Below are 25,739 nucleotides of genomic sequence, written 5' to 3'. Positions count from 1 at the left end.
GATGTGTGTAAGGGGGTCCTGGTATATTGGAGGGTCTCACATGGAAATGTCGGTGTCACTGATGTGTGTAAGGGGGTCCTGGTATATTGGGGGGTCTCACATGGAAATGTCTGTCATTGATGTGTGTAAGGGGGTCCTGGTATATTGGGGGGTCTCACATGGAAATGTCGGTGTCACTGATGTGTGTAAGGGGGTCCTGGTATATTGGGGGTCTCACATGGAAATCTGTGTTTGTCATTGATTTGCATGTAACACCTCTTTCCCCAGCCACACCAAAGAGTCCCAATGTCTTTATAGTGGCGCAGGTGAGACTCAGCGGTTCTTTTACCTTATTCCCAAGGTTTTTGAGTTACCTGGAAAACACAAAGGTACAGAAAATCCCAAGGGCCCAAGGCCAATATTGACCGTACTAAGCAGTCTTCTGCCTGAAGATGGATGTTTCCACCTCTGTCAATAATTTTACGGATCGGTTCTTGTTCCAATCAGTTATTCAGAGACCGCAGAAAGCAATCTGCATGGTATACGTCTTTACAGCGTTCTCAGCTATGAGTGGAGAACTGCAATTTCTCTTGGTATCACTTCCAGCATAGTTGTCAACAGTTCTGATTTCAATACACACAGGAAAACATGTATACCTCATCCATGGACATCTGGACCTGCCCAAATATAGGCTTGCCCCAATTTCAGCTGTCTCTCCCCAGCTGTGTGTTAAAACCTGCTATCTCCCATCCTGTCCTCCCCTACATTCTGTAATTATTTGTAACGCCTCTTTGTATTAGGACCTTGTACTTTCTTTCATTTCTCTGCTATGCCTACAGTTAACTATTTAGGTGCTAGCTATGCAGTTAGTGTGAATACAGACAATATGGTGTCCCTGTTGTTCAGGCTTGAAATGTTCCCATGTTCACTGCCATAGGACACCTTCCGGCCCTTTTGAATGGTCAGTTTTATTTGCCTTTTACAAGCCACAGAAAGGAAGTGAGTATGTAGTAAGAGATTATTTTGTGGCGAGCTAGTCTCCGGGACTCCTACATATTGAGCTTCCAGACTGGACATTTTCCCATTCACTTGATGCTAACATCTTTATGTAACACTGAGAGACCCGGCGTTGCCCGTGAGTTAAATTTCCCGCTAGGAAAGGGGGGGGGGGGGGGAGGGACAGTGGACAGGAGGAGGGGAGGGGGGGGGCAGTGGACAGGAGGGGGGAACAGTGGAGGGGGGGACAGTGGACAGGAGGGTGGGGGGGCAGTGGACAGGAGGGGGGGGAGACAGTGGACAGGAGGGGGGGAAGACAGTGGACAGGAGGGGGGGAGACAGTGGACAGGAGGGGACAGTGGACAGGAGGGGACAGTGGACAGGAGAGGACGGGACAGTGGACAGGAGGGGGACGACAGTGGACAGGAGGGGGAGGGGACGACAATGGACAGGAGGGGAGGGGATGACACTGGACAGGAGGGGACGGGACGACAGTGGACAGGAGGGGGACGGGACAGTGGACAGGAGTGGACGGGACAGTGGACAGGAGTGGACGGGACGACAGTGGACAGGAGTGGATAGTGGACAGGAGGGGACGGGACGACATTGGACAGGAGGGGAGGGGACGACACTGGACAGGAGGGGACGGGACGACAGTGGACAGGAGGGGACGGGACGACAGTGGACAGGAGGGGGACGGGACAGTGGACAGGAGGGGGATGGGACAGTGGACAGGAGGGGGACGGGACAGTGGAAAGGAGGGGGTGGTGACAGTGGACAGGAGGGGGGGTGACAGTGGACAGGAGGGGGGTGACAGTGGACAGGAAGGGGGGTGACAGTGGACAGGAGGGGGGTGACAGTGGACAGGAGGGGGGTGACAGTGGACAGGAGGGGGGGTGACAGTGGACAGGAGGGGGGGACAGTGGACAGGAGGGGGACGACAGTGGACAGGAGGGGGAGGGGACGACAATGGACAGGAGGGGAGGGGATGACACTGGACAGGAGGGGACGGGACGACAGTGGACAGGAGGGGGATGGGACAGTGGACAGGAGTGGACGGGACAGTCGACAGGAGTGGACGGGACGACAGTGGACAGGAGTGGATAGTGGACAGGAGGGGACGGGACGACAGTGGACAGGAGGGGAGGGCACGACAGTGGACAGGAGGGGACGGGACAGTGGAAAGGAGGGGGTGGTGACAGTGGACAGGAGGGGGGGTGACAGTGGACAGGAGGGGGGTGACAGTGGACAGGAAGGGGGGTGACAGTGGACAGGAGGGGGATGACAGTGAACAGAAGGGGGGTGACAGTGGACAGGAGGGGGGGACAGTGGACAGGAGGGGGGGACAGTGGACAGGAGGGGGGGGGACAGTGGACAGGAGGGGGAGTGGACAGTGGACAGGAGGGGACAGTGGACAGGAGGGGGAGGGGACAGTGGACAGGAGGGGGGGTGACAGTGGACAGGAGGGGGGGGACAGTGGACAGGAGGGGGGGACAGTCGACAGGAGGGGAGGCAGTGGACAGGAGGGGGGGTGGGTTGCTTAAAATTTCCGGGTCCCTCCTCTCCACTCCCCCTGTATGTTTCTCGGCTCCCCCCTCTCTCTACGCTCCTGACCCCCCTCCCCCCCGTAGCTCCGGTCCCCACCCTACAGTGCCTGACACACACACAGTGTCCCACACAGTGTCACACACACACAGTGTCACACACACACACACACACACAGTGTCACACCCACAGACTGTCCCGCACACACAGAGTGTCCCACACACAGAGTGTCCCACACACACACAGTGTCCCACACACACACACTGTCCCACACACACACAGTGTCCCACACACACACACTGTCCCACACACACACAGTGTCCCACACACACACACAGTGTCACACACACACAGTGTCACACACACACAGTGTCACACACACACACACACACACACACACACACACACACACACACACACACACACACACACACACACACAGTGTCACATACACACACAGTGTCCCACACACACAGTGTCCCACACACACAGTGTCACACACACACACACACACACACACACGTCACCTCTCGTTCCGGCTGCCGCCATCTTAGTTACTCCGCGAGGGAGGAAGGGGGTCCTTCCGGCCGCCGCCATCTTAGGTGCCGCGTGTCAGCTGCCTGTCCCCCCGCCGGGGAGGGGGGAGGTGAGTGGAGCATCGGGGGGGGAGGTGAGTGGAGCATCGGGGGGGGGAGGTGAGTGGAGCATCGGGGGGGGAGGTGAGTGGAGCATCGGGGGGGAGGTGAGTGGAGCATCGGGGGGGAGGTGAGTGGAGCATCGGGGGGGAGGTGAGTGGAGCATCGGGGGGGGGAGGTGAGTGGAGCATCGGGGGGGGAGGTGAGTGGAGCATCGGGGGGGAGGTGAGTGGAGCATCGGGGGGAGGTGAGTGGAGCAGCGGGGGGAGGTGAGTGGGGCATCGGGGGGGGAGGTGAGTGGAGCATCGGGGGGAGGTGAGTGGAGCATCGGGGGGGAGGTGAGTGGAGCATCGGGGGGGAGGTGAGTGGAGCATCGGGGGGGAGGTGAGTGGAGCATCAGGGGGGGTGAGTGGAGCATCGGGGGGGGGTGAGTGGAGCATCGGGGGGGAGGTGAGTGGAGCATCGGGGGGGAGGTGAGTGGAGCATCAGGGGGGAGGTGAGTGGAGCATCGGGGGAGAGGTGAGTGGAGCATCGGGGGGGAGGTGAGTGGAGCATCGGGGAGGGAGGGGGGAAGGTGAGTGGAGCATCGGGGAGGGAGGGGGGAAGGTGAGTGGAGCATCGGGGAGGGAGGGGGGGAAGGTGAGTGGAGCATCGGGGAGGGAGGGGGGCAGGTGAGTGGAGCATCGGGGATGGAGGGGGGGGAAGGTGAGTGGAGCATCGGGGAGGGAGGGGGGGAAGGTGAGTGGAGCATCGGGGAGGGGGGAGGTGAGTGGAGCATGGGGGGGGAGGTGAGTGGAGCATCAGGGAGGGAGGAGGGGAAGGTGAGTGGAGCATCGGGGAGGGAGGGGGGGAAGGTGAGTGGAGCATCGGGGAGGGAGGGGGGGGAAGGTGAGTGGAGCATCGGGGAGAGAGGGGGGGAGGTGAGTGGAGCATCGGGGGGGAGGTGAGTGGAGCATGGGGGGGAGGTGAGTGGAGCATCGAGGAGGGGGGGAGGTGAGTGGAGCATCGGGGAGGGAGGGGGGTAGGTGAGTGGAGCATCGGGGAGGGAGGGGGGGAGATGAGTGGAGCATTGGGGAGGGAGGGGGGGAGGTGAGTGGAGCATCGGGGAGGGGGGGAGGTGAGTGGAGCATCAGGGAGGGGGGGAGGTGAGTGGAGCATCGGGGAGGGCGGGAGGGGGGAGGTGAGTGGAGCATGGGGGGGAGGTGAGTGGAGCATCGGGGAGGGGGGAGGTGAGTGGAGCAGCGGGGAGGGGGGAAGGTGAGTGGAGCATCGGGGAGGGAAGGGGGGGAGGTGAGTGGAGCATGGGGGGGAGGTGAGTGGAGCATCGGGGAGGGTGGGGGAGGTGAGTGGAGCATCAGGGAGGGAGGGGGGAGGTGAGTGGAGCATGGGGGGGAGGTGAGTGGAGCATCGGGGAGGGGGGGGGGTGAGTGGAGCATCGGGGAGGGGTGTGTGTGTGTGTGTGTGTTGGCCCGTCACTCCGCCTCAGGCCAATGAGAGGTGTGCGGGGGCGGGCGGCCCAAGGGAGCAATCTCATTGGCCTGGCCCAAGGTCCAGTGAGATTGCCGCTAGGGACACAGGGAGGGACACAGGGAGACACATACAGACACGGACACATAGGACACTTTCAGAAATATATAGTAAGATATGCTGTGATGTTCTTCCCACGATAGGATATGGGACGCTGATTACATGAGCAACGGGGAGAACAAGAAATGAGATCACGTATTGGCAATTAATAATGGGGACGTGTCAATCCCTTGCATTAGAAATGTAAATGGTGGGTGTCGATTTTCAGGTTAAGAGATGCTGATAGTATTACAGGTGTGACAGCAGCTGTCAGATATCTGTTATCTCAGCGTGAGGCTCATTGGGTGACAGTGCCACACCCCGTGCCCCCACGTCGCGATGTATTACACATCATACACAATGCACACCCATCTAAAGCGGAAATCTTACCTTGTTTTCTGAGGCAGTAACTGTGCGTTCCTGTTCTTTGCCTTGCTCATCAAAATGCGCTGCAAATGAGAACATCAGAAGCTTAGTCACCGCTGCATGTGACTCTCAGAGGCCCCTAACGTGTAGTTCTACGTCGCAAATCATCATTACATTATGTATAGGAAGAAGTACACCAACGTTAATATTAGAGGAAAGGAGTTCCTGCCCCAAAGAGCCCAGAACCAGAACCCGCGGACCTCCTAGTTTAGGTCTGAGATCAGTAGCTCCAGCTCATAGATATTTATTATAAAGCGCTTTTGCAGTTATTTATGATGGCTATCTGGCCGCTTTCTTCTCGGAAGCCAATCGGCACCAGGGGCCTATCTGTTTCTTTGATTAATGTGGTGCTGGTTTATTTCACCGGATTTCCAGGGCACAGTTTTGTTTGTAGATCCAGAAATCTCTGGCAGCCTATTTAACCTAACACTAAGCTACTGTAAATTAACGCTAGGCTAAATATAACGCCTATAACGCGAATAATGTAACTGTAACAGGCTCAATATAACGCTGATGCACTAACGCGAGTAATGTAACTGTAACAGCTTCAATATAACGCCGATGCACTAACGCGAGTAATGTAACTGTAACAGGCTCAGTATAACGCCGATGCACTAACGCGAATAATGTAACTGTAACAGGCTCAATATAACGCCGATGCACTAACGCGAGTAATGTAACTGTAACAGGCTCAATATAACGCTGATGCACTAAAGCTAATAATGTAACTGTAACAGGCTCAATATAACGCCGATGCACTAACGCGAGTAATGTAACTGTAACAGGCTCAATATAACGCCAATGCACTAACGCGAGTAATGTAACTGTAACAGGCTCAATATAACGCCGATGCACTAACGCGAATAATGTAACTGTAACAGGCTCAATATAACGCCTATGCACTAACGCGAGTAATGTAACTGTAACAGGCTCAATATAACGCCGATGCACTAAAGCTAATAATGTAACTGTAACAGGCTCAATATAACGCCGATGCACTAACGCGAGTAATGTAACTGTAACAGGCTCAATATAACGCCGATGAACTAAAACTAATAATGTAACTGTAACAGGCTCAATATAACGCCGAAGCACTAACGCAAGTAATGTAACTGTAACAGGCTCAATATAACGCCGATGCACTAACGCGAGTAATGTAACTGTAACAGGCTCAATATAACGCCGATGCACTAACGCGAATAATGTAACTGTAACAGGCTCAATATAACGCCGATGCACTAACGCGAGTAATGTAACTGTAACAGGCTCAATATAACGCCGATGCACTAACGCGAGTAATGTAACTGTAACAGGCTCAATATAACGCCTATGCACTAACGCGAGTAATGTAACTGTAACAGGCTCAATATAACGCCGATCCATTAAAGCGAATAATGTAACTGTAACAGGCTCAATATAACGCCGATGCACTAACGCGAGTAATGTAACTGTAACAGGCTCAATATAACGCCGATGCACTAACGCGAGTAATGTAACTGTTAACAGGCTCAATATAACGCCTATGCACTAACGCGAGTAATGTAACTGTAACAGGTTCAATATAACGCCTATGCACTAACGCGAGTAATGTAACTGTAACAGGTTCAATATAACGCCGATGCACTAAAGCTAATAATGTAACTGTAACAGCTTCAATATAACGCCGATGCACTAACGCGAGTAATGTAACTGTAACAGGCTCAATATAACGCCGATGCACTAACGCGAGTAATGTAACTGTAACAGGCTCAATATAACGCCCATGCACTAACGCGAGTAATGTAACTGTAACAGGCTCAATATAACGCCGATGCACTAAAGCTAATAATGTAACTGTAACAGGCTCAATATAACGCCGATGCACTAACGCGAGTAATGTAACTGTAACAGGCTCAATATAACGCCTATGCACTAACGCGAGTAATGTAACTGTAACAGGCTCAATATAACGCCGATGCTCTAACGCGAGTAATGTAACTGTAACAGCTTCAATATAACGCCTATGCATTAACGCGAGTAATGTAACTGTAACAGGCTCAATATAACGCCTATGCACTAACGCGAGTAATGTAACTGTAACAGGCTCAATATAAAGCCGATGCACTAACGCGAGTAATGTAACTGTAACAGCTTCAATATAACGCCTATGCATTAACGCGAGTAATGTAACTGTAACAGGCTCAATATAACGCCTATGCACTAACGCGAGTAATGTAACTGTAACAGGCTCAATATAACGCCGATGCACTAACGCGAGTAATGTAACTGTAACAGCTTCAATATAACGCCGATGCACTAACGCGAGTAATGTAACTGTAACAGCTTCAATATAACGCCGATGCACTAACGCGAGTAATGTAACTGTAACAGGCTCAATATAACGCTGATGCACTAACGCGAGTAATGTAACTGTAACAGGCTCAATATAACGCCTATGCACTAACGCGAGTAATGTAACTGTAACAGCTTCAATATAACGCCGATGCACTAACGCGAGTAATGTAACTGTAACAGGCTCAATATAACGCCGATGCACTAACGCGAGTAATGTAACTGTAACAGGCTCAATATAACGCCGATGCACTAACGCGAGTAATGTAACTGTAACAGCTTCAATATAACGCCGATGCACTAACGCGAGTAATGTAACTGTAACAGGCTCAATATAACGCCGATGCACTAACGCGAGTAATGTAACTGTAATAGGCTCAATATAACGCCGATGCACTAACGCGAGTAATGTAACTGTAACAGGCTCAATATAACGCTGATGCACTAACGCGAGTAATGTAACTGTAACAGGCTCAATATAACGCCGATGCACTAACGCGAGTAATGTAACTGTAACAGCTTCAATATAACACCTATGCACTAACGCGAGTAATGTAACTGTAACAGGCTCAATATAACGCCGATGCAGTAACGCGAGTAATGTAACTGTAACAGGCTCAATATAACGCCGATGCACTAACGCGAGTAATGTAACTGTAACAGGCTCAATATAACGCCGATGCACTAACGCGAGTAATGTAACTGTAACAGGCTCAATATAACGCCGATGCACTAACGCGAGTAATGTAACTGTAACAGGCTCAATATAACGCTGATGCACTAACGCGAGTAATGTAACTGTAACAGGCTCAATATAACGCCGATGCACTAACGCGAGTAATGTAACTGTAACAGGCTCAATATAACGCCGATGCACTAACGCGAGTAATGTAACTGTAACAGCTTCAATATAACGCCGATGCACTAACGCGAGTAATGTAACTGTAACAGGCTCAATATAACGCCGATGCACTAACGCGAGTAATGTAACTGTAACAGGCTCAATATAACGCCGATGCACTAACGCGAGTAATGTAACTGTAACAGGCTCAATATAACGCCGATGCACTAACGCGAGTAATGTAACTGTAACAGGCTCAATATAACGCCGATGCACTAACGCGAGTAATGTAACTGTAACAGCTTCAATATAACACCTATGCACTAACGCGAGTAATGTAACTGTAACAGGCTCAATATAACGCCTATGCTCTAACGCGAGTAATGTAACTGTAACAGGCTCAATATAACGCCTATGCACTAACGCGAGTAATGTAACTGTAACAGGTTCAATATAACGCCTATGCACTAACGCGAGTAATGTAACTGTAACAGGCTCAATATAACGCCGATGCACTAACGCGAGTAATGTAACTGTAACAGGCTCAATATAACGCCGATGCACTAACGCGAGTAATGTAACTGTAACAGGCTCAATATAACGCTGATGCACTAACGCGAGTAATGTAACTGTAACAGCTTCAATATAACGCCTATGCACTAACGCGAGTAATGTAACTGTAACAGGCTCAATATAACGCCGATGCACTAACGCGATTAATGTAACTGTAACAGGCTCAATATAACGCCGATGCACTAACGCGAGTAATGTAACTGTAACAGGCTCAATATAATGCCTATGCACTAACGCGAGTAATGTAACTGTAACAGGCTCAATATAACGCCGATGCAGTAACGCGAGTAATGTAACTGTAACAGGCTCAATATAACGCCGATGCACTAACGCGAGTAATGTAACTGTAACAGGCTCAATATAACGCCGATGCACTAACGCGAGTAATGTAACTGTAACAGGCTCAATATAACGCCGATGCACTAACGCGAGTAATGTAACTGTAACAGGCTCAATATAACGCCGATGCACTAACGCGAGTAATGTAACTGTAACAGGCTCAATATAACGCCGATGCACTAACGCGAGTAATGTAACTGTAACAGGCTCAATATAACGCCGATGCACTAACGCGAGTAATGTAACTGTAACAGGCTCAATATAACGCCCATGCACTAACGCGAGTAATGTAACTGTAACAGGCTCAATATAACGCCGATGCACTAAAGCTAATAATGTAACTGTAACAGGCTCAATATAACGCCGATGCACTAACGCGAGTAATGTAACTGTAACAGGCTCAATATAACGCCTATGCACTAACGCGAGTAATGTAACTGTAACAGGCTCAATATAACGCCGATGCTCTAACGCGAGTAATGTAACTGTAACAGCTTCAATATAACGCCTATGCATTAACGCGAGTAATGTAACTGTAACAGGCTCAATATAACGCCTATGCACTAACGCGAGTAATGTAACTGTAACAGGCTCAATATAAAGCCGATGCACTAACGCGAGTAATGTAACTGTAACAGCTTCAATATAACGCCTATGCATTAACGCGAGTAATGTAACTGTAACAGGCTCAATATAACGCCTATGCACTAACGCGAGTAATGTAACTGTAACAGGCTCAATATAACGCCGATGCACTAACGCGAGTAATGTAACTGTAACAGCTTCAATATAACGCCGATGCACTAACGCGAGTAATGTAACTGTAACAGCTTCAATATAACGCCGATGCACTAACGCGAGTAATGTAACTGTAACAGGCTCAATATAACGCTGATGCACTAACGCGAGTAATGTAACTGTAACAGGCTCAATATAACGCCTATGCACTAACGCGAGTAATGTAACTGTAACAGCTTCAATATAACGCCGATGCACTAACGCGAGTAATGTAACTGTAACAGGCTCAATATAACGCCGATGCACTAACGCGAGTAATGTAACTGTAACAGGCTCAATATAACGCCGATGCACTAACGCGAGTAATGTAACTGTAACAGCTTCAATATAACGCCGATGCACTAACGCGAGTAATGTAACTGTAACAGGCTCAATATAACGCCGATGCACTAACGCGAGTAATGTAACTGTAATAGGCTCAATATAACGCCGATGCACTAACGCGAGTAATGTAACTGTAACAGGCTCAATATAACGCTGATGCACTAACGCGAGTAATGTAACTGTAACAGGCTCAATATAACGCCGATGCACTAACGCGAGTAATGTAACTGTAACAGCTTCAATATAACACCTATGCACTAACGCGAGTAATGTAACTGTAACAGGCTCAATATAACGCCGATGCAGTAACGCGAGTAATGTAACTGTAACAGGCTCAATATAACGCCGATGCACTAACGCGAGTAATGTAACTGTAACAGGCTCAATATAACGCCGATGCACTAACGCGAGTAATGTAACTGTAACAGGCTCAATATAACGCCGATGCACTAACGCGAGTAATGTAACTGTAACAGGCTCAATATAACGCTGATGCACTAACGCGAGTAATGTAACTGTAACAGGCTCAATATAACGCCGATGCACTAACGCGAGTAATGTAACTGTAACAGGCTCAATATAACGCCGATGCACTAACGCGAGTAATGTAACTGTAACAGCTTCAATATAACGCCGATGCACTAACGCGAGTAATGTAACTGTAACAGGCTCAATATAACGCCGATGCACTAACGCGAGTAATGTAACTGTAACAGGCTCAATATAACGCCGATGCACTAACGCAAGTAATGTAACTGTAACAGGCTCAATATAACGCCGATGCACTAACGCGAGTAATGTAACTGTAACAGGCTCAATATAACGCCGATGCACTAACGCGAGTAATGTAACTGTAACAGCTTCAATATAACACCTATGCACTAACGCGAGTAATGTAACTGTAACAGGCTCAATATAACGCCTATGCTCTAACGCGAGTAATGTAACTGTAACAGGCTCAATATAACGCCTATGCACTAACGCGAGTAATGTAACTGTAACAGGTTCAATATAACGCCTATGCACTAACGCGAGTAATGTAACTGTAACAGGCTCAATATAACGCCGATGCACTAACGCGAGTAATGTAACTGTAACAGGCTCAATATAACGCCGATGCACTAACGCGAGTAATGTAACTGTAACAGGCTCAATATAACGCTGATGCACTAACGCGAGTAATGTAACTGTAACAGCTTCAATATAACGCCTATGCACTAACGCGAGTAATGTAACTGTAACAGGCTCAATATAACGCCGATGCACTAACGCGATTAATGTAACTGTAACAGGCTCAATATAACGCCGATGCACTAACGCGAGTAATGTAACTGTAACAGGCTCAATATAATGCCTATGCACTAACGCGAGTAATGTAACTGTAACAGGCTCAATATAACGCCGATGCAGTAACGCGAGTAATGTAACTGTAACAGGCTCAATATAACGCCGATGCACTAACGCGAGTAATGTAACTGTAACAGGCTCAATATAACGCCGATGCACTAACGCGAGTAATGTAACTGTAACAGGCTCAATATAACGCCGATGCACTAACGCGAGTAATGTAACTGTAACAGGCTCAATATAACGCCGATGCACTAACGCGAGTAATGTAACTGTAACAGGCTCAATATAACGCCGATGCACTAACGCGAGTAATGTAACTGTAACAGGCTCAATATAACGCCGATGCACTAACGCGAGTAATGTAACTGTAACAGGCTCAATATAACACCTATGCACTAACGCGAGTAATGTAACTGTAACAGGCTCAATATAACGCTGATGCACTAACGCGAGTAATGTAACTGTAACAGGCTCAATATAACGCCGATGCACTAACGCGAGTAATGTAACTGTAACAGGCTCAATATAACGCCGATGCACTAACGCGAGTAATGTAACTGTAACAGGCTCAATATAACACCGATGCACTAACGCGAGTAATGTAACTGTAACAGGCTCAATATAACGCAGATGCACTAAAGCTAATAATGTAACTGTAACAGGCTCAATATAACGCCGATGCACTAACGCGAGTAATGTAACTGTAACAGGCTCAATATAACACCGATGCACTAACGCGAGTAATGTAACTGTAACAGGCTCAATATAACGCAGATGCACTAAAGCTAATAATGTAACTGTAACAGGCTCAATATAACGCCGATGCACTAACGCGAGTAATGTAACTGTAACAGGCTCAATATAACACCGATGCACTAACGCGAGTAATGTAACTGTAACAGGCTCAATATAACGCAGATGCACTAAAGCTAATAATGTAACTGTAACAGCTTCAACATAACGCCGATGCACTAACGCGAGTAATGTAACTGTAACAGGCTCAATATAACGCCTATGCACTAACGCGAGTAATGTAACTGTAACAGGCTCAATATAACGCCGATGCAGTAACGCGAGTAATGTAACTGTAACAGGCTCAATATAACGCCGATGCACTAACGCGAGTAATGTAACTGTAACAGGCTCAATATAACGCCGATGCACTAACGCGAGTAATGTAACTGTAACAGGCTCAATATAACGCCGATGCACTAACGCGAGTAATGTAACTGTAACAGGCTCAATATAACGCCGATGCACTAACGCGAGTAATGTAACTGTAACAGGCTCAATATAACGCCGATGCACTAACGCGAGTAATGTAACTGTAACAGGCTCAATATAACGCCGATGCACTAACGCGAGTAATGTAACTGTAACAGGCTCAATATAACGCCGATGCACTAACGCGAGTAATGTAACTGTAACAGGCTCAATATAACGCCTATGCACTAACGCGAGTAATGTAACTGTAACAGGCTCAATATAACGCCGATGCACTAACGCGAGTAATGTAACTGTAACAGGCTCAATATAACGCCGATGCACTAACGCGAGTAATGTAACTGTAACAGGCTCAATATAACGCCGATGCACTAACGCGAGTAATGTAACTGTAACAGGCTCAATATAACACCGATGCACTAACGCGAGTAATGTAACTGTAACAGGCTCAATATAACGCAGATGCACTAAAGCTAATAATGTAACTGTAACAGCTTCAACATAACGCCGATGCACTAACGCGAGTAATGTAACTGTAACAGGCTCAATATAACGCCGATGCACTAACGCGAGTAATGTAACTGTAACAGGCTCAATATAACGCCTATGCACTAAAGCTAATAATGTAACTGTAACAGCTTCAATATAACGCCTATGCACTAAAGCTAATAATGTAACTGTAACAGGCTCAATATAACGCCTATGCACTAACGCAAGTAATGTAACTGTAACAGGCTCAATATAACGCCTATGCACTAACGCGAGTAATGTAACTGTAACAGGCTCAATATAACGCCGATGCACTAACGCGAGTAATGTAACTGTAACAGGCTCAATATAACGCCGATGCACTAACGCGAGTAATGTAACTGTAACAGGCTCAATATAACGCCGATGCACTAACGCGAGTAATGTAACTGTGACAGGCTCAATATAACGCCTATGCACTAACACGAGTAATGTAACTGTAACAGGCTCAATATAACGCCGATGCACTAACGCGAGTAATGTAACTGTAACAGGCTCAATATAACGCCGATGCACTAACGCGAGTAATGTAACTGTAACAGGCTCAATATAACGCCTATGCACTAACGCGAGTAATGTAACTGTAACAGGCTCAATATAACGCCTATGCACTAACGCGAGTAATGTAACTGTAACAGGCTCAATATAACGCCTATGCACTAACGCGAGTAATGTAACTGTAACAGGCTCAATATAACGCCTATGCACTAACGCGAGTAATGTAACTGTAACAGGCTCAATATAAGGCCGATGCACTAACGCGAGTAATGTAACTGTAACAGGCTCAATATAACGCTTATGCACTAACGCGAGTAATGTAACTGTAACAGGCTCAATATAACGCCGATGCACTAACGCGAGTAATGTAACTGTAACAGGCTCAATATAACGCCGATGCACTAACGCGAATAATGTAACTGTAACAGGCTCAATATAACGCCTATGCACTAACGCGAGTAATGTAACTGTAACAGGCTCAATATAGCGCCTATGCACTAACGCGAGTAATGTAACTGTAACAGGCTCAATATAACGCCGATGCACTAACGCGAGTAATGTAACTGTAACAGGCTCAATATAACGCCGATGCACTAACGCGAGTAATGTAACTGTAACAGGCTCAATATAACGCCGATGCACTAACGCGAGTAATGTAACTGTAACAGGCTCAATATAACGCCGATGCACTAACGCGAGTAATGTAACTGTAACAGGCTCAATATAACGCCGATGCACTAACGCGAGTAATGCAACTGTAACAGGCTCAATATAACGCAGATGCACTAACGCGAGTAATGTAACTGTAACAGCTTCAATATAACGCCGATGCACTAACGCGAGTAATGTAACTGTAACAGGCTCAATATAACGCCGATGCACTAACGCGAGTAATGTAACTGTAACAGGTTCAATATAACGCCGATGCACTAACGCGAGTAATGTAACTGTAACAGGCTCAATATAACGCCGATGCACTAACGCGAGTAATGTAACTGTAACAGGCTCAATATAACGGCGATGCACTAACGCGAGTAATGTAACTGTAACAGGTTCAATATAACGCCGATGCACTAACGCGAGTAATGTAACTGTAACAGGCTCAATATAACGCTGATGCACTAACGCGAGTAATGTAACTGTAACAGCTTCAATATAACGCCGATGCACTAACGCGAGTAATGTAACTGTAACAGCTTCAATATAACGCCGATGCACTAACGCGAGTAATGTAACTGTAACAGGCTCAATATAACGCCGATGCACTAACGCGAGTAATGTAACTGTAACAGTTTCAATATAACGCCGATGCACTAACGCGAGTAATGTAACTGTAACAGCTTCAATATAACGCCGATGCACTAACGCGAATAATGTAACTGTAACAGGCTCAATATAACGCCGATGCACTAACGCGAGTAATGTAACTGTAACAGGCTCAATATAACGCCGATGCACTAACGCGAGTAATGTAACTGTGACAGGCTCAATATAACGCCTATGCACTAACACGAGTAATGTAACTGTAACAGGCTCAATATAACGCCGATGCACTAACGCGAGTAATGTAACTGTAACAGGCTCAATATAACGCCGATGCACTAACGCGAGTAATGTAACTGTAACAGGCTCAATATAACGCCTATGCACTAACGCGAGTAATGTAACTGTAACAGGCTCAATATAACGCCTATGCACTAACGCGAGTAATGTAACTGTAACAGGCTCAATATAACGCCTATGCACTAACGCGAGTAATGTAACTGTAACAGGCTCAATATAACGCCTATGCACTAACGCGAGTAATGTAACTGTAACAGGCTCAATATAAGGCCGATGCACTAACGCGAGTAATGTAACTGTAACAGGCTCAATATAACGCCGATGCACTAACGCGAATAATGTAACTGTAACAGGCTCAATATAACGCCTATGCACTAACGCGAGTAATGTAACTGTAACAGGCTCAATATAGCGCCTATGCACTAACGCGAGTAATGTAACTGTAACAGGCTCAATATAACGCCGATGCACTAACGCGAGTAATGTAACTGTAACAGGCTCAATATAACGCCGATGCACTAACGCGAGTAATGTAACTGTAACAGGCTCAATATAACGCCGATGCACTAACGCGAGTAATGTAACTGTAACAGGCTCAATATAACGCCGATGCACTAACGCGAGTAATGTAACTGTAACAGGCTCAATATAACGCCGATGCACTAACGCGAGTAATGCAACTGTAACAGGCTCAATATAACGCAGATGCACTAACGCGAGTAATGTAACTGTAACAGCTTCAATATAACGCCGATGCACTAACGCGAGTAATGTAACTGTAACAGGCTCAATATAACGCCGATGCACTAACGCGAGTAATGTAACTGTAACAGGTTCAATATAACGCCGATGCACTAACGCGAGTAATGTAACTGTAACAGGCTCAATATAACGCCGATGCACTAACGCGAGTAATGTAACTGTAACAGGCTCAATATAACGGCGATGCACTAACGCGAGTAATGTAACTGTAACAGGTTCAATATAACGCCGATGCACTAACGCGAGTAATGTAACTGTAACAGGCTCAATATAACGCTGATGCACTAACGCGAGTAATGTAACTGTAACAGCTTCAATATAACGCCGATGCACTAACGCGAGTAATGTAACTGTAACAGCTTCAATATAACGCCGATGCACTAACGCGAGTAATGTAACTGTAACAGGCTCAATATAACGCCGATGCACTAACGCGAGTAATGTAACTGTAACAGTTTCAATATAACGCCGATGCACTAACGCGAGTAATGTAACTGTAACAGCTTCAATATAACGCCGATGCACTAACGCGAATAATGTAACTGTAACAGGCTCAATATAACGCCGATGCACTAACGCGAGTAATGTAACTGTAACAGGCTCAATATAACGCCGGTGCACTAACGCGAGTAATGTAACTGTAACAGCTTCAATATAACGCCGATGCACTAACGCGAGTAATGTAACTGTAACAGGCTCAATATAACGCCGATCCACTAAAGCGAATAATGTAACTGTAACAGGTTCAATATAACGCCGATGCACTAACGCGAGTAATGTAACTGTAACAGCTTCAATATAACGCCTATGCACTAACGCGAGTAATGTAACTGTAACAGGCTCAATATAACGCCGATCCACTAAAGCGAATAATGTAACTGTAACAGCTTCAATATAACGCCTATGCACTAACGCGAGTAATGTAACTGTAACAGGCTGAATATAACGCCGATCCACTAAAGCGAATAATGTAACTGTAACAGGCTCAATATAACGCCGATGCACTAACGCGAGTAATGTAACTGTAACAGGCTCAATATAACGCCGATGCACTAACGCGAATAATGTAACTGTAACAGGCTCAATATAACGCCGATGCACTAACGCGAGTAATGTAACTGTAACAGGTTCAATATAACGCCGATGCACTAACACGAGTAATGTAACTGTAACAGGCTCAATATAACGCCTATGCACTAACGCGAGTAATGTAACTGTAACAGGCTCAATATAACGCCGATGCACTAACGCGAGTAATGTAACTGTAACAGGCTCAATATAACGCCGATGCACTAACGCGAGTAATGTAACTGTAACAGCTTCAATATAACGCCTATGCACTAACGCGAGTAATGTAACTGTAACAGGCTCAATATAACGCCGATCCACTAAAGCGAATAATGTAACTGTAACAGCTTCAATATAACGCCTATGCACTAACGCGAGTAATGTAACTGTAACAGGCTGAATATAACGCCGATCCACTAAAGCGAATAATGTAACTGTAACAGGCTCAATATAACGCCGATGCACTAACGCGAGTAATGTAACTGTAACAGGCTCAATATAACGCCGATGCACTAACGCGAATAATGTAACTGTAACAGGCTCAATATAACGCCGATGCACTAACGCGAGTAATGTAACTGTAACAGGTTCAATATAACGCCGATGCACTAACACGAGTAATGTAACTGTAACAGGCTCAATATAACGCCTATGCACTAACGCGAGTAATGTAACTGTAACAGGCTCAATATAACGCCGATGCACTAACGCGAGTAATGTAACTGTAACAGGCTCAATATAACGCCGATGCACTAACGCGAGTAATGTAACTGTAACAGGCTCAATATAACGCCGATGCACTAACGCGAGTAATGTAACTGTAACAGGCTCAATATAACGGCGATGCACTAACGCGAGTAATGTAACTGTAACAGCTTCAATATAACGCCGATGCACTAACGCGAGTAATGTAACTGTAACAGGCTCAATATAACGCCGATGCACTAACGCGAGTAATGTAACTGTAACAGGCTGAATATAACGCCGATCCACTAAAGCGAATAATGTAACTGTAACAGGCTCAATATAACGCCGATGCACTAACGCGAGTAATGTAACTGTAACAGGCTCAATATAACGCCGATGCACTAACGCGAATAATGTAATTGTAACAGGCTCAATATAACGCCGATGCACTAACGCGAGTAATGTAACTGTAACAGCTTCAATATAACGCCGATGCACTAACACGAGTAATGTAACTGTAACAGGCTCAATATAACGCCGATGCACTAACGCGAGTAATGTAACTGTAACAGGCTGAATATAACGCCGATCCACTAAAGCGAATAATGTAACTGTAACAGGCTCAATATAACGCCGATGCACTAACGCGAGTAATGTAACTGTAACAGGCTCAATATAACGCCGATGCACTAACGCGAATAATGTAACTGTAACAGGCTCAATATAACGCCGATGCACTAACGCGAATAATGTAACTGTAACAGGCTCAATATAACGCCGATGCACTAACGCAAGTAATGTAACTGTAACAGGCTCAATATAACGCCGATGCACTAACGCGAATAATGTAACTGTAACAGGTTCAATATAACGCCGATGCACTAACACGAGTAATGTAACTGTAACAGGCTCAATATAACGCCGATGCACTAACGCGAGTAATGTAACTGTAACAGCTTCAATATAACGCCGATGCACTAACGCGAGTAATGTAACTGTAACAGGCTCAATATAACGCCGATGCACTAACGCGATTAATGTAACTGTAACAGGCTCAATATAACGCCGATGCACTAACGCGAGTAATGTAACTGTAACAGGCTCAATATAACGCCTATGCACTAACGCGAGTAATGTAACTGTAACAGGCTCAATATAACGCCGATGCACTAACGCGAGTAATGTAACTGTAACAGCTTCAATATAACGCCGATGCACTAACGCGAGTAATGTAACTGTAACAGCTTCAATATAACGCCGATGCACTAACGCGAGTAATGTAACTGTAACAGGCTCAATATAACGCCGATGCACTAACGCGAGTAATGTAACTGTAACAGCTTCAATATAACGCCGATGCACTAACGCGAGTAATGTAACTGTAACAGGCTCAATATAACGCCGATGCACTAACGCGAGTAATGTAACTGTAACAGCTTCAATATAACGCCGATGCACTAACGCGAGTAATGTAACTGTAACAGGCTCAATATAACGCCGATCCACTAAAGCGAATAATGTAACTGTAACAGGTTCAATATAACGCCGATGCACTAACGCGAGTAATGTAACTGTAACAGCTTCAATATAACGCCTATGCACTAACGCGAGTAATGTAACTGTAACAGGCTCAATATAACGCCGATCCACTAAAGCGAATAATGTAACTGTAACAGCTTCAATATAACGCCTATGCACTAACGCGAGTAATGTAACTGTAACAGGCTGAATATAACGCCGATCCACTAAAGCGAATAATGTAACTGTAACAGGCTCAATATAACGCCGATGCACTAACGCGAGTAATGTAACTGTAACAGGCTCAATATAACGCCGATGCACTAACGCGAATAATGTAACTGTAACAGGCTCAATATAACGCCGATGCACTAACGCGAGTAATGTAACTGTAACAGGTTCAATATAACGCTGATGCACTAACACGAGTAATGCAACTGTAACAGGCTCAATATAACGCCTATGCACTAACGCGAGTAATGTAACTGTAACAGGCTCAATATAACGCCGATGCACTAACGCGAGTAATGTAACTGTAACAGGCTCAATATAACGCCGATGCACTAACGCGAGTAATGTAACTGTAACAGGCTCAATATAACGGCGATGCACTAACGCGAGTAATGTAACTGTAACAGCTTCAATATAACGCCGATGCACTAACGCGAGTAATGTAACTGTAACAGGTTCAATATAACGCTGATGCACTAACACGAGTAATGTAACTGTAACAGGCTCAATATAACGCCTATGCACTAACGCGAGTAATGTAACTGTAACAGGCTCAATATAACGCCGATGCACTAACGCGAGTAATGTAACTGTAACAGGCTCAATATAACGCCGATGCACTAACGCGAGTAATGTAACTGTAACAGGCTCAATATAACGGCGATGCACTAACGCGAGTAATGTAACTGTAACAGCTTCAATATAACGCCGATGCACTAACGCGAGTAATGTAACTGTAACAGGCTCAATATAACGCCGATGCACTAACGCGAGTAATGTAACTGTAACAGGCTGAATATAACGCCGATCCACTAAAGCGAATAATGTAACTGTAACAGGCTCAATATAACGCCGATGCACTAACGCGAGTAATGTAACTGTAACAGGCTCAATATAACGCCGATGCACTAACGCGAATAATGTAACTGTAACAGGCTCAATATAACGCCGATGCACTAACGCGAGTAATGTAACTGTAACAGCTTCAATATAACGCCGATGCACTAACGCGAGTAATGTAACTGTAACAGGCTCAATATAACGCCGATGCACTAACGCGAGTAATGTAACTGTAACAGGCTCAATATAACGCCGATCCACTAAAGCGAATAATGTAACTGTAACAGGCTCAATATAACGCCGATGCACTAACGCGAGTAATGTAACTGTAACAGGCTCAATATAACGCCGATGCACTAACGCGAATAATGTAACTGTAACAGGCTCAATATAACGCCGATGCACTAACGCAAGTAATGTAACTGTAACAGGCTCAATATAACGCCGATGCACTAACGCGAATAATGTAACTGTAACAGGTTCAATATAACGCCGATGCACTAACACGAGTAATGTAACTGTAACAGGCTCAATATAACGCCGATGCACTAACGCGAGTAATGTAACTGTAACAGCTTCAATATAACGCCGATGCACTAACGCGAATAATGTAACTGTAACAGGCTCAATATAACGCCGATGCACTAACGCGAGTAATGTAACTGTAACAGGCTCAATATAACGCCGATGCACTAACGCGATTAATGTAACTGTAACAGGCTCAATATAACGCCGATGCACTAACGCGAGTAATGTAACTGTAACAGGCTCAATATAACGCCTATGCACTAACGCGAGTAATGTAACTGTAACAGGCTCAATATAACGCCGATGCACTAACGCGAGTAATGTAACTGTAACAGCTTCAATATACCGCCGATGCACTAACGCGAGTAATGTAACTGTAACAGCTTCAATATAACGCCGATGCACTAACGCGAGTAATGTAACTGTAACAGGCTCAATATAACGCCGATGCACTAACGCGAGTAATGTAACTGTAACAGCTTCAATATAACGCCGATGCACTAACGCGAGTAATGTAACTGTAACAGCTTCAATATAACGCCGATGCACTAACGCGAATAATGTAACTGTAACAGGCTCAATATAACGCCGATGCACTAACGCGAGTAATGTAACTGTAACAGGCTCAATATAACGCCGATGCACTAACGCGAGTAATGTAACTGTAACAGCTTCAATATAACGCCGATGCACTAACGCGAGTAATGTAACTGTAACAGGCTCAATATAACGCCTATGCACTAACGCGAGTAATGTAACTGTAACAGCTTCAATATAACGCCTATGCACTAACGCGAGTAATGTAACTGTAACAGGCTCAATATAACGCCGATCCACTAAAGCGAATAATGTAACTGTAACAGGTTCAATATAACGCCGATGCACTAACGCGAATAATGTAACTGTAACAGGCTCAATATAACGCCGATGCACTAACGCGAGTAATGTAACTGTAACAGCTTCAATATAACGCCGATGCACTAACGCGAGTAATGTAACTGTAACAGTGCTACACCTGAAATATATTTTTTCTTCCCGTTAGTGGCAATGATTTGTGAGAGAGGCGTCCCCCGTGACATCACATCTCTTTTAAAGGCCCTTCAGGTTAGCATGGGGAGTAACCTGAAGTTATTTACGCCACACGTAAAGGTGGTGTTAGCTCCATCCAGTCACTGAGATATCGGTTTTGGGGAGAGAGGGAGGGGAGATGGTGGAAGGGAAGAGGATGGAGTGGGGAGGGGGTATCTGGAGGGCGTTAATGCGAGTCCTAACAGGTGTTACGCCTGTTCTCATGTAAATGCATGCCATCCTGCAGTAAGGTTGCTAGCACTATATGTAGAGACGGCGTATAATGTTTAGCTCCATTCCCCTCACCTGAACTGGGAAATGCCGGATGTGCCCTGTCACCGCCCTCTCCTGGTGGGACCTGAAGCCTGTTTGAAATCACCAGGGAACTTTCTCTTTCTGAGCCTGGTCAGAAAGGAAGGAAGCATGAGAACGTGGGAGAAATACTGGGGAAAACATCATCACTAGTCCCGTCTACATTGAAATGGTCAGATTTAGGGCCATATTTATTAAATGGTGCTATGCCATAAGACCCTTTAAGGCACCACAAAGTTTTCTATTGAGTAGTACCACTTAGTAAACACAGCCCTCAAAGCCTACATCATTCAAATATAAAATACACATGGAAACCTATTGGAGGCGTGTGTGTCCTTACTTGCTATCTGATATCAGTTGTGAGTCTTAATAAAAGGACTCCGCGCTCTTGGATTATTCAAAACTGCCCTGAGACTATTGGTGACACGATTTTTACCCAATCAATGTACTAGAAAGGGTAGGAAAGGCCACTTCTATTGTGAGGTTGTGATTTCAGTTCAGTAGTGACCTCATTCATCATAAACAAATACGGCGGGATGCCAACGTGTGCTATTAGAATAAAAGCTACTGCATATTTATAGCATTTTTACTATTTCCTGTGAAATGTTCTTTTAGAAAATTGTTAATTTAGCGCAAACACTGCATTTCCCATGTTCTGTGCTTCAATGAAACGCCTCCTCAATCATACAGTATGTCTAAAAGGGCATACACGTGAGTTTGCTATTAGTACATACAGTGCACTACAATGATTATATTATAAAGTGCATTTCACATGATATTCAAACTGAAAGTTCCGAAGTCAGAACAAAACCAATCTGATTGCACCTCAGTTTCGCGGTTACATACATATCGTTTTTGCCCCACCGGCAGCAAAAAGGTTAATCTGGGATATTTTGTGGGTATATTATAAAAGCGAGTGAGGAGGGGGGTACAATTCCAATCTCAATTTGTAGCATAAAACCTTTTTTTTTTGGTCACAAAGATAGTAAAGATTCTCAATTTGTAAAACCTTGAAATGAGTGCTACAAAGCTGAACGTACTGTAGCACCCCTACCCCCAGTGCTGCCTGACAAATGAAGATGGGTCACTTTGGGGAATTGTATTTAATTACTAAAGGCTCAATATAAATCCGATAAAAATACAATTGTTTTTAGAAATATAAATTAAATACAATTCCACTGGCTCTTTATTTAATATGTGATCGGATGTATTATTTGTTTTATATATTTTTTTCCATATTTATAAAACGATTTCAATTTTATTTTTGTCAGTGAATAGATTCACAGAAACAAACTGACAGAACCAGAAGCACAACAACATACTTGTGACAAAACTGAAACCCAGGACATTTTTTAGAGGCAAACCCAAAACACCAGGGCAACCGAGCATCTTTCCCGAAAAGAAAGTAGCAGGGATTGTTCCACGAGCCAACACTCTGCTCTGTGTCTCTTACGTTCGGTACCAAATTCTCTCTGCTTGTACATCTTCCTCACGCTCGCGACCCTCCCCATCTCTCGTGCAAATCTTGCTGGGTTGTCCCAGGGTACGTAACACTCTTCTCCCAACATCTTCCCAGTATCCTCCAGTTCTCCCAACTCATCGAACCCAGTCAGCTGTAGGCTCTCGAACGTAAACAGCTTAAAGGTCCTTTCAACTTCTTCCCAGGTCAAGAGGTCTGCAACACATTCAGAAGGGTGATACATTAGACATGCAGCTCCTCTGGCAATTGAAAGGAAGCCCTGCCAAGCTGCTCTCCTACTCCCTGTGTTCTCACACAAGTCTCCATTGGATGACGGGACGACAGTGACAGAAAGGTGTGTTCTGAAATGTGAGACTCAAAGCAGTAGCGCTATTTCATAATAGCTCATTGGTAGTAAGTGAGTGTGATTGAGCATTAAAGCCCAGATGCACTAAGCTCTGTTTGGAGCTCACTTCACTTGAGAGAGGCCATCATACAGGCCAAAATGTGTGTTCTCATGGGACAATAAAGTTCAAATTTGTTGAAAAATCCAAAATACTGTACCCTGGTTAATCTGTTTGCTATTCACTGGGCATACTGAATTACAGGAAGTCCTCGCTATCCAACGTTTCACTTTACAACGAATGGCATATCCAACGTAACCCTATGGGCCGTTTTTCGACGCCTGAATGCGTTATCCAACGCTCACCGCCACTGATTAACATGGGACTCACTTTACAACGGTTTCACTATCCAACGCTGCTTCCGGAACGGATTCCGTTGGATAACCGAGGACCGCCTGTATTTACAGGCCTTCCCTGGGACAAGGAGCACTGGTAACTGTATCAACTCTATTCATACTTTTTTGGTGTGCAGCATATATCCTGAGTTTTGAAGCTCTGTTTGGAGAACCATATAACAGGGCTCTTCAACCAGGACTCAAAGGGGCCAGATCTTAAAACATTTAGGAGCAGGAAGGCCACAAGCTTATTGTAATGTCATTTTAGATACATTTAAAAACATGAAAATGATAATATTTCAACATTTTGCCAGCACGTATAACATGTGTACCGACATATATTTACATTAGCTTCATTTAGTTTTACTGGGGACATTTGCACTTTGCTTTGCTAATTTCATATTAGTCGCATGGGCAACTGAGAGTCCAAGGGCCCCATCACGGACTTGCACAGGCCACATAGGGCACGCGGACCACCAGTGGAAGACCCATATTGACCACATGATCCTTTCACTCTGCGTTTACAGTATTTCTCGGCAGTGTTACGTAGAACCCTGTCCATTTATCTGCCACGGCGTGGGATTGTGGGCTGTTCATGGCAGAGATTAATAGTGACGGCTTTAAGGAAGTAAAGGATAGTCACCGTTAGTACAATAATGCATGAGCTCGTGTATCTGCGCCAGTCTCATGGAGTTGCTCTCCGGCGAGAGCATCGGGAAGCGTAGAAGCTGCATTAGTGGCAGCTTTGCCAGCATGTCCTGCTCTATTTTAGTGGGATTTAAAGTCTCTGGTACCTGAAATGAGAGAGGTATGTCATTATTCATGTTCTTCCACTCGTCGCACGATACCTCAGTGTTTGAATGACGTGCCTCATGTTTATATATGTGTAGCCATGTAACCCCGGGCTACTAAATTCTCTGCCCCAGTACTATAAGACCTGTCAGCAGGCAGTGCTGGGGTTAATTCCTCCTCACGTGGCCCGGCATGTGAGCCTCTCTCTCAGGAGGTTAG

At 45.8% G+C, this 25,739-nt stretch overlaps 1 protein-coding gene across 4 annotated transcripts in view; it reads right to left on the bottom strand.

Annotated features, from left to right (window-relative positions):
• Positions 1-25,739, bottom strand: part of SPAG17 (sperm associated antigen 17) — a 481,463-nt gene that overhangs the window by 207,157 nt on the left and 248,567 nt on the right. For all 4 annotated transcript variants that reach the window (XR_012800093.1, XM_075592931.1, XM_075592933.1 and 1 more), the window contains exons 13-16: positions 25,372-25,522; positions 23,984-24,205; positions 22,525-22,620; positions 5,112-5,170 (exon numbers count right to left, since the gene is read on the bottom strand). Coding sequence is in view for 3 of the 4 variants with exons in the window: in XM_075592931.1 (XP_075449046.1) it covers positions 5,112-5,170; positions 22,525-22,620; positions 23,984-24,205; positions 25,372-25,522 (528 nt within the window). In the remaining variant the exon portion in view is untranslated. The remainder of the gene's footprint in view (positions 1-5,111; positions 5,171-22,524; positions 22,621-23,983; positions 24,206-25,371; positions 25,523-25,739) is intronic.

The sequence above is a fragment of the Ascaphus truei genome, chromosome 3 (assembly GCF_040206685.1).
Source record: "Ascaphus truei isolate aAscTru1 chromosome 3, aAscTru1.hap1, whole genome shotgun sequence".
In the NCBI taxonomy this organism is placed as follows: Eukaryota; Metazoa; Chordata; class Amphibia; order Anura; family Ascaphidae; genus Ascaphus; species Ascaphus truei.
This window is presented reverse-complemented; position numbering and strand designations above follow the sequence as displayed.